Source organism: Conger conger, chromosome 4, assembly GCF_963514075.1.
Source record: "Conger conger chromosome 4, fConCon1.1, whole genome shotgun sequence".
Lineage (NCBI taxonomy): Eukaryota > Metazoa > Chordata > Actinopteri > Anguilliformes > Congridae > Conger > Conger conger.
Window position 1 is genome coordinate 5,259,573 of NC_083763.1, and position 10,000 is coordinate 5,269,572.

The 10,000-nt window shown below is 43.0% G+C and overlaps 1 protein-coding gene across 6 annotated transcripts in view; it reads left to right on the forward strand.

Moving 5' to 3' along the window:
- Positions 1-2,059: 2,059 nt before the first annotated feature.
- rabgap1l (RAB GTPase activating protein 1-like) overlaps positions 2,060-10,000 on the forward strand; it is a 128,043-nt gene continuing 120,102 nt past the window's right edge. Inside the window, exons 1-3 of one of the 6 annotated variants that reach the window (XM_061237443.1) lie at positions 2,060-2,149; positions 8,973-8,984; positions 9,224-9,422. In XM_061237443.1, the coding sequence (XP_061093427.1) occupies positions 9,285-9,422 (138 nt within the window). In that variant the 5' untranslated portion in view covers positions 2,060-2,149; positions 8,973-8,984; positions 9,224-9,284. Of the gene's footprint in view, positions 2,150-2,435; positions 2,877-8,972; positions 8,985-9,214; positions 9,423-10,000 lie in introns of those variants that run through there. The other 5 variants (XM_061237437.1, XM_061237441.1, XM_061237439.1 and 2 more) reach the window with 5 other exon arrangements.

A 10,000-nucleotide genomic window follows, 5' to 3' on the forward strand; every position in this document is an offset into this window, starting at 1 on the left:
GGAATGTCTGCATTCATTATTAACTCTTTTCTGTTTCATTGATGCACCTTTAAAGTGATATTAGACAATAATGCTTGCAATACATATGGTATTATTATTTTTTCTCCCTTACTATGTTTTTTCTCGTGTATAGGATGTGAAGAACATTTTTTGTAAGAATCTTGAATGGAACAGCAAAGCAAAAAACCGAGAAAGTTAAAATAAAGTGACACTAATAATACTGTTGATATTAACTGTAGTAGAGTTCTGAGGATGAGTTTTTCCTTTTCTTGCCGTTTTCAGGATCCCACAGCTCACCACCGCACACAACTGTCGTGTGTGACCAGTTACCACACACCGTAGTAAATTCTTATACCCTAACCCACATTCAACAACCTCTCCCTGTAGTTCCTGGCCATTCAAGGCAACACGTTACATACAATATAAACACTGGTTAATCCGTTGATTCAGATGCCCACTCAGTGTCCAGTTTTTGGGCTGTAGCTCATTGTGTTCTTGCGAGGCACTGCTTGCCTGTAGCGTGGCTGTCAAACTTTTATGTCACAGTTGTATCTCTGATGTCATACAGACACATGACTGCCATTTATTTCTTTGTTATTTATTTGGTTTATTGTTTATTTTTTTTATTTTTGGGATGACCTGTATTCTTTTTTTAAAGGTTATATTATTCAAAGATAAAACACACACACACACACACACACACACATTGGAAATGGCCACTTGTTTCACGAATGTTCCCTTTTGAAGACCATTAAATATTCATAACTGCTACAAGCTGCTTTTGTTGTCTTGCCTCCTGTTATCTTGCTTTAAATGGGCTAACTTTTATAAATTCAGTACAAATACCTGCAATCTCCACCATGAAACAATTATTAGAAGAGGCACTATACGCTCTTAGAAAAAAAAGGGTTCTAAAAGGGTTCTTTGGCTTGATTGAATAAAACAGCTCAAGGTATGTTTTGAATCAGCTAGTAGCTGGTATTTCAAGCTGGTCATAGCTGGATTTTACACTCTGGAACCTTTTTTAGTTCTTTATGGAACCCTCTGTTATAGGTGTGAAGTGTGAAAACATCCATACAAAGAACCACTTTGCCTGACAAAGAACCCTTTAAGCAGACAGGGTTTTTCTACGGAATGACATTACTTTACATTATATTACATTAATGGCATTTGGCAGACGCTCTTATCCAGAACGACGTACAGTTGATTAGACTAAGCAGGAGACAATCCTCCCCTGGAGCAATGCAGGGTTAAGGGCCTTGCTCAAGGGACGGCAGTGCCGATCTTATTGTCACAGGGTTCCTGTTGGAACATTTGTTTTTGAGTGTAGTAGGAATGTTTGTTGACTATTCAGTATTGTGTATTATGTGCATAAAGGAAAGGTCTGTACAGGGTACATGCCCAGTATTGCATATGTGGATTGATCCAGATTACTTGTGGAATTAAGAACCATGTCCATACGGTCCTACTGTAGCAAGTATAACCATAAAGAAGGCTGCATACACAGAAATACAGGATATAGTTGGCTTCATTTAGAAATCAGAGAACTCAGCCATTAATGAGTAAATGAGCATGGGGCACGTGGTAAGATATACAACATATTGTTTGCATGCTATTTAACCATCTATTAACACATTCTTGTGTCAGGGAAACGTTTAAATTATATTTTATTCCATGCACTTTCTCCATAATCATAACACAAGCTACGAAAACTAATAAGAGAAACCAAAAATGTTACAGAATATTGCAGATGGAGTGTCGTGGGTTGTAGTGATTCCTTGCGTGGGAAAACACTTAGTTCTACTTTTTAAGAGGAACTTGGATGGATTTTTTTTGCATGGACTTTTTATCAGTCATTATGAAACGAAGGTGTTCACCAATAATAGAAAACCCTTTTGCATCATAGTTATTGGAACGTAATGTTGCAATGCATTTACGTATATGACATTGGCAAATTACATTATAGCGACCCGTAAATAAAAATGCGCGCTCGTTCCCGGGCCTGGTGGATGGAACTTGGTGACGTTCGTGCGCCGCGTTGACGCGCCTGGGATCGAAGAGGCTGCGGATGGGAAATTCGTGTCGGTGGGCGACTGCACTGACTGCGGCTCAGCTGACACTCACGTCCGGAGGCGTAGACTCTAAACAAGTAAGTTGTTTTTAGTACCCCAAGACAATGAAATAAAAACAACAAAATAATTTTAAAATAAACATATTTATGTAATCTGTTTTTATCTCGCTGCTTACGTGGAGTCTGTTATCTTGAAAAATGTAACGCACTTCTTAACTAGCAGCCTTTTGAGTGTGTGCTCCTGAACTGTTTTGAATTATTTTTATGCCTTAGCCTAGCCGATCCAAGCAAGCTAGCAAGCTGGGCTAGCTACTTCCTGTCACTGACTGAAACCCAGAAGCCCACCTATATTGCCAACATAGTTGACAGTGCTAAGTGTATTCAACAAAATTTAACAGTTGCTTGCTAAAGCTTGCTAAAGCGGTGAATATTTTGCTAGGTGTCAAGTTGGCTAGCTACGTGTTTTGTGCTGTCTTGTTTATACTCCCGAGCTAGCAAGCTAGATTAATAGCTGGCTAATGTAGCGTATTGTGGCAGGTTTCCTTCCTGTCTAGCTAGCTAACTAGCGCTCTAGCTAGCATGTGGGCTTGCTAACTTATCTTGCTAGTATTAGACAGCCGCGCCGCTCCTTGTGTTTTTCCAACATAAGTTGCACAGCAAGGCAGCTAACTCATTTGTAAGCTAAACTAATTACAAGCTATTATAATAGTCAAGGCTTAAGAAGAAGGATCTTACATTAAAACGTAGCTAGCTGCCGTTAAGAAACCAGGCAGACTTTGGATGCGAACTTGTGTGTTCTTGACAGGTTTGTAACTGTTAACTTGTTTCTAAATGTATTAACCGTATGATTGCGAGCAAGGTTTTGAAGTTATCTTGTAATTAGTGTTTGTGTATTTTTTTTTATTGAAAATGCAAAAGGATTGGTTATTCTTGCTGTTTTGCCTTTCATCTGTGACTTTCATTACCCCGCGTTAGTAGTCGACTGCAACCGTGAAGTTTTGAAACTACTGTAGCTATTGCTCGCTCTATCTGTTGCTAGCTACATTTTTATTTACAAGCGTATTCAGTTATTTTATAGACTGTTGAGGATATGCACGGTTCGTGAAGAAATTCTCGTGAAAGCACGTGTGTTTATTGTAGACGGGAGCAAATGTAAACTTGGTCTGCAATGCTGGTTACTACGTTGACAGGTGCGCTGACAGTCGTCAGAAAACCTCTCCACTCGCTGAGTGCTCACTCCCTTTGTCGAATAAATTACCGCAAAACCGGGAGAACCAGTCTGCAACAGGAGGGCATTTCAGATCATGTGCTTCCACATAAAGGATAATGATGCTTTGCCAAAAATATACACGTTGCATGTGTTCTTTCCCAACGAAACAGGTAGCACATGACAGACGTCCGTAAACATTGTTTGTGCAATTATTTACACGAGCAGGTAGCTATTCCTTGAACGCGCCATAAGGAGTTAACGTTAGTTGTAAATAAAAGTGTTGTTTCATATTGAATCGCTTGTTTCCATCGAAGCACTTTCAGATCCTCCACGTACTGTAAGTAGTGGCAGTCACCGTAGTCACTGAGTTACAGTGCAGAATAGGTGTGGCACAGTTTCTGTGTTCTGCTGTGTCCAGCCACAGGGTGTGGCCCAGACTAGGCTATGCTGACAGGCACAGACACCGTTTTAGCCGCCGCTTGGCCCGGCCTCATCCTCCACTACCCCTTGGACCAGATGTCGGTGGAGAGTGATGTCATGGTTGGATGGGTGGCTAGCTCTTGAGAGAAGTTCCAGCGCAGCACACGCAAACTCTAGACGGTTATGTAGACGAATCGGCAATCGCCGGCTTGCTCCCTATTTGCGATGAGGTTTGTCCACCCGCTAATTGGAAGTAAGTTGCGTCTGACTGGCGGCGCTCTTGTGCTTGGACAGGACTCATCGACAGGACTCATCGACTGCAGCACAGAGTGTATGACCTGGGCCAGTGTTATTCAGTCCTGGACCTGGAAGGCTGCAGGGTGTGCTGGCTTTGATTGTTACTCACCACTTACTGTAACTGACCAATGAAACCACTTGATTACGCCCTTAACTCCCCTCACCTGGTTTCTTGGGTCTGAGATGGTTGCTGAAAACAAAAGTCAGCACGCCCTGTGGCTCTCCAGGATGAGGAGTGAGGACCACTGACCTGGGCTTACAGTACAAGCCCAGGGTTGTTGGACCTAGGTTCAGTTCTGTGGTCGGACACTGTCCTTGTACCCTTGTGCTAGGTGCTTCACCTGAATTTCTTAGAGTAAGTAGGTACCCTGTTGTAACGGATTGGAATTGTTTTTTAAAAAAGAATACAGGCTGTGTAATTATGTCAAGATAAGAGTGCATGCTATATCCCTCCAATGTAAAAAGTGCCATTGATGGATTTGATCGATTTTTGTTTTGGTCAGAAAACAGGGTGTTTGGCTACTACATACATTAACACTCAGCTGACTGGTTACAACACTAACAAATGTGGCGGGTTTTTTTTTTTTTGTCTTTTGGAGCTTTGCTGCAAAGTGAAAACTGTGCCACGTCTAAGTTTGAGGTGTGTCATCATGATTTCAGCTTGTGGGCAGAAGGGAGGGTATGTGGTGCTGGGTGTGTATATATATGAGGCAATTTCATTAGCAATGGGTAGACTGTGGGCCTGGGTGTATGTGTGAGTTAGTTTCATTAGGAATGGGTAGACCATGGGCTTGGATGTATGTGTGAGCTAGTTTCATTAGGAATGGGTAGACCGTGGGCCTGGGTGTATGTGTGAGCTAGTTTCATTAGGAATGGGTAGACCATGGGCTTGGATGTATGTGTGAGCTAGTTTCATTAGGAATGGGTAGACCGTGGGCCTGGGTGTATGTGTGAGCTAGTTTAATTAGGAATGGGTAGACAATGGGCCTGGGTGTATGTGTGAGCTAGTTTCATTAGGAATGGGTAGACCATGGGCCTGGGTGTATGTGTGAGCTAGTTTCATTAGGAATGGGTAGACAATGGGCCTGGGTGTATGTGTGAGCTAGTTTAATTAGGAATGGGTAGACAATGGGCCTGGGTGTATGTGTGAGCTAGTTTCATTAGGAATGGGTAGACAATGGGCCTGGGTGTATGTGTGAGCTAGTTTCATTAGGAATGGGTAGACCATGGGCCTGGGTGTATGTGTGAGCTAGTTTAATTAGGAATGGGTAGACCATGGGCCTGGGTGTATGTGTGAGCTAGTTTCATTAGGAATGGGTAGATTGTGGGCCTGGGTGTATGTGTGAGCTAGTTTAATTAGGAATGGGTAGACTGTGGGCCTGGGTGTATGTGTGAGCTAGTTTCATTAGGAATGGGTAGATTGTGGGCCTGGGTGTATGTGTGAGTTAGTTTCATTAGGAATGGGTAGACCATGGGCCTGGGTGTATGTGTGAGCTAGTTTAATTAGGAATGGGTAGATTGTGGGCCTGGGTGTATGTGTGAGCTAGTTTCATTAGGAATGGGTAGACAATGGGCCTGGGGACTGCTGACCACACAGTCCTGTTGAGTTCTCTGCCGAGAGTCAGAGTGCATTGTCGAAATTACTTCCTGCTTTTACGCCGAGATAAACTTAGCTCCGCGTGCATGCACTTATCGACTGTTTGGTCTTCAATAATAATTGTGTGTGGGAGGCTTACTGTATGCGCCGTTGGCCGTTAAGGCCATGTTGTGAACAGTCGTCTTGTTTCTAACGTTAAGGTGAAACTCGACTCGGCGAGTAGAATAAAGACTAGGTTTAGTTTCTCTTTGCTATTCTCAGAGAAAAAAAAAGGCTACAACTGGACGGTAAAATTGCATGTTTCCTGGTTGCCATGGTTTCTGGAAAGGCTGTTTATGAACTGTAATGCGTTATTGACCGCCGTAACTGCACATAAATGTAGTGCTGAACTCTGGAAAAAGGATTCGGGGGAAAGTTGGCCAGCTTTAAAAATAAAACTGCTGTCAGGGACACTCAACGGACAGTTTAGAAAAGAGGAAAAACTTTCTGTTATTAAAAAAAAAAAAAAAAGATTTTTTTTTTTTTCATTATCCATTTCCTTAATTTCTCCTGTTGAGATGGTCTGGAATGTACAGGGGTGCACAGGCAGGAAATGAGGAAGTCAGTCTAACAGTGAAGTTCAAAAGATTCAAAAGATTGTCCCAGTAATGGTGATGCATTGGGCTGGCTGTCATGCATTGGTCCTGAATGTATTAGGCCAATTGGTAATCATTACTTTATCATCACTATAAATTACAAAACCCCTATAAATATGTTCAGCTGTAATTGACCTTAATACAAATTTTGTTAATGTTTTTTTTCATTTACTTGTATTTTATACCTTAATCTTGGACTTTTGAATTTGTATTTGTCTCGGTACTGTAGTTCCTCAAGTTGTGATGTGATGTCTTGCTATAGTAGTTACAGACTTGGTCTATCTACCTTATGTACTGCACTTATGTTCATGGCCTTACAACCAATCGTATATGAACTGTACCTTATCTGTCCTGTTTGTCTGTTTGTTCTATGACTTTGATGTGCACTGTTTTGTACGTCGCTTTGGATAAAATCTTCTGCTGAATAAAATGTAATGTGATGTGGAGATACAGTAGGGCTGGTTAATACTGTGTTTGCATTGCTGTTTCTTTCCTCTTTATTACATATTTATATACAAATCATATCATATCATTACGTCACATTACATTACAGGCATGTAACAGACGCCTTTATCCGGAGCGAGGTACAACACAGTGCATCCCCTTAACGCTGAAAGACCCTAGAAGGAAGTACAGTTCCTGGTGCTAAGAATACGACAAAGATTAGGACTTCGGCCACGTGGATTAATCTGACAGTGGATCATATCTATGAAACGTTTTTTATAGAACACTATTCAAAATAATGATATACACTTATGTAGGAACAACAATAAACTGCTAACATAGCCAAACAAAAGCAGCAGTAAAACCATCAGAGAGAACACATCCCTAGTAATAATGAGACACACACTTGTGAGAACTATTAAAAACAGCTGACAGTCGATATCATGCCATTAACATACAGTATGTTCTGCTAACAGTTGATTCAGGAAGATATATGCTTCAGAACAAGCGCACACTGTATGCAATAGGCAATTGCATATTACGAAGCCATATTTAATTTCAATTGGGGGGGCGGGGGGGAATTGAAACGGAAGCTTCCGTCTTGCGTTACGATTAGTGCTCATGTGAGAATGATTTGATGCACTTGTGCAGCCCAGTCTCCAGTGATCGTGACATTTCAGAGCTAACGGCTTGCTTTCACATCTTATTAGTGAGTCATGTGTGCGTGCGTCCTCCATACAATGGAGGAGCCGATGCGATTTGCACACATTCCGTAGGAATGCGGTACATGACACTGGCGTTATTAAGTGGGGCCGAACAGGAGGTCTGTTAAGAGCAGGCATTAGTCTCTCTGTTGCCTCTCCTCTGTTCTGTGTTCTGCGGTTGGACTAATTGAATAAATGTGATGTGGCCACATGACCAGTTCCAGCAGGATGAGGGGGCCAGAGAAGTCAGGATGCCTTGTGAGGCCCTTCTGCCTGTGTGTGTGTGTGTGTGTGTGTGTGTGTGTGCGCGCGCTTGTGAGTGTGACAGAGTATGAGGCCCTTCTTTGTGTGTGTGTGTGTGTGTTTACCTGCGTGCGTGCATGCGTGTGCGTGTGCATGCGTGTGTGTGCATGCGTGTGTGTGTGCGTACGTGTGTGCATGCATGTGTGTGTGTGTGTGTGTGTGTGTGCATGCATGTGTGTGTGCGTACGTGTGCGAGTGAGTAAGTTTCTTTGTGTGTGTGCGTGCGTGTGTGCATGCATGTGTGTGCGTGTGCATGCATGTGTGTGTGTGCATGCGTGTGTGTGTGTGTGCATGCGTGTGTGTGTGCGTACGTGTGCGAGTGAGTAAGTTTCTTCTTTGTGTGTGTGCGTGCGTGTGTGCATGCGTGTGTGTGTGCGTACGTGTGCGAGTGAGTACGTTTGTGTGTGTTTGTGTTCACGTGCATGTGCGTGAGTGGGAGTGTGTGTGCGTGGTGATCTGAGGGTCAGGGATTACACAGTTGCGGGCACTGCACTAATTCTGCTTTCTAAGGGGTTATTTGGGAAACGCAGTCTTTTCCCTGCGTTAACAAAATGTTTTTTTCCAAGCTAAGCTTGTAGTCAATAAAAGGAATCCCCACAAATCCGACTGTATTAGTGCACCGTCAGCCCAGAGAATTCTTCAGAATCATGTAGGAGTCTGCAGTTGGGACCTACAATTCTAGGATTCTTCTGAATTATCCAAGAACTTGTAGCTTGAGACCTGCAATATTTTCTGTTCAAGCTGACATGAAACATTTCTTAGAGTAGTTTTTATGAGATGAATGCTTCTCTGAGTTAGGCGCTAATAGTGTGACTTAACAGCACTTCGTCTGAATTGGTAATGGCGGTTTCCTGATGACAGTGTTGTGGTTGAAGCTTGCTGTAAGATCGGAGCTGTTGTTTGTTTTCCACTGTCTCGCGCTCAGGTTTATAGGTCCAAACTGACAGCCTTATTTTCAGCTCTGTATGAACTGGCAGCAGCAGATAAGGAGGGAGTTGCATCATGTTATGTCCCAGTGAGCAGGTGTTGGCCACGGTGTTGCTGTGGGTTTCGGAACACTTCTCGGTCAGAGTTTTTAAAGCCGTGCAACATTTCTCCTCTTCGGCGTTAATACAGATGAAAGTGTTTGACCTGTTTCTGAGATAACTGGATGAATTTGGGTCATTGCTCTCAATTTCCAGGGTTGCATGGCAGGCCACAGCATAGAGTAGGTCTTTATGTGTGTGTGTCTGCGCGTGTGTGCGTGTGCGTGTGTGCGCGTGTGCGTGTGCGTGTGTGTGTTTCTCTGCAGGGTGTGTGTAGCAGCAGCAGTGGCCCAGCGCAGTGCTGTAGGGGGAGAGGGCTCCAGGCTCCAGGCTAACGTGTGTGCGTGTGCGTGTGCGTGTGCGTGTGCGTGTGCGCGTGTTTCTCTGCAGGGTGTGTGTAGCAGCAGCAGTGGCCCAGCGCAGTGCTGTAGGGGGAGAGGGCTCCAGGCTCCAGGCTAACGTGTGTGTGCATGTGCGTGTGCGTGTGTGTGTGTGTGTTTCTCTGCAGGGTGTGTGTAGCAGCAGCAGTGGCCCAGCGCAGTGCTGTAGGGGGAGAGGGCTCCAGGCTCCAGGCTAACATGGACGACCGCTCCTCTCTGGGCAAAGTGAGCGGCTCCACAGAATCCGTGTCCACCGTCACCAGCGAGGAGTTTGTGCTGGTCCCCCCGTCCTCTGGGGGCTCCCCCTCCTCCTCCGAGGGCAAGCCCAGACTCAAGGTCCTCCACGCGCCGCAGAAACCACAGAATAAGCCCACCTCTACCGTAGTATCTTAGACTGCGCTCGAAACCGCATTCTAGCATACTAGCACATTTCTGACTGATTTTCATTGAAATGTCATATATATATATTTTTTTCCATCTTTCCATTGAAACCTGCTATCTTTATGTAGTTCCCCCAACCTCAGCCATATACGCCACTTTTTGGCTGCCTGTTTAGTCTAATGAACTGTAAGTCACTTTGGATAAAAGTATCAGCTTAATAACACATTATTATTATGGTTATATTATTATTATTATTATATTATGATGATGATGATTATTACTATTATTATATTATGATGATGATTGTAATTATTATGATTATTATATTATGATGATGATTATGATCATTATTATTATTATATTATGATGATGATGATGATTATTATATTATGATGATGATTATGATTAGTATTATATTATGATGACGTTTATGATGTGTTATGATGATGATGATTGTTATTATAATGATGATTCGTATTATATTATGATGATGATGATGATGTGTTATGATGATGATTATTATTATATTATGA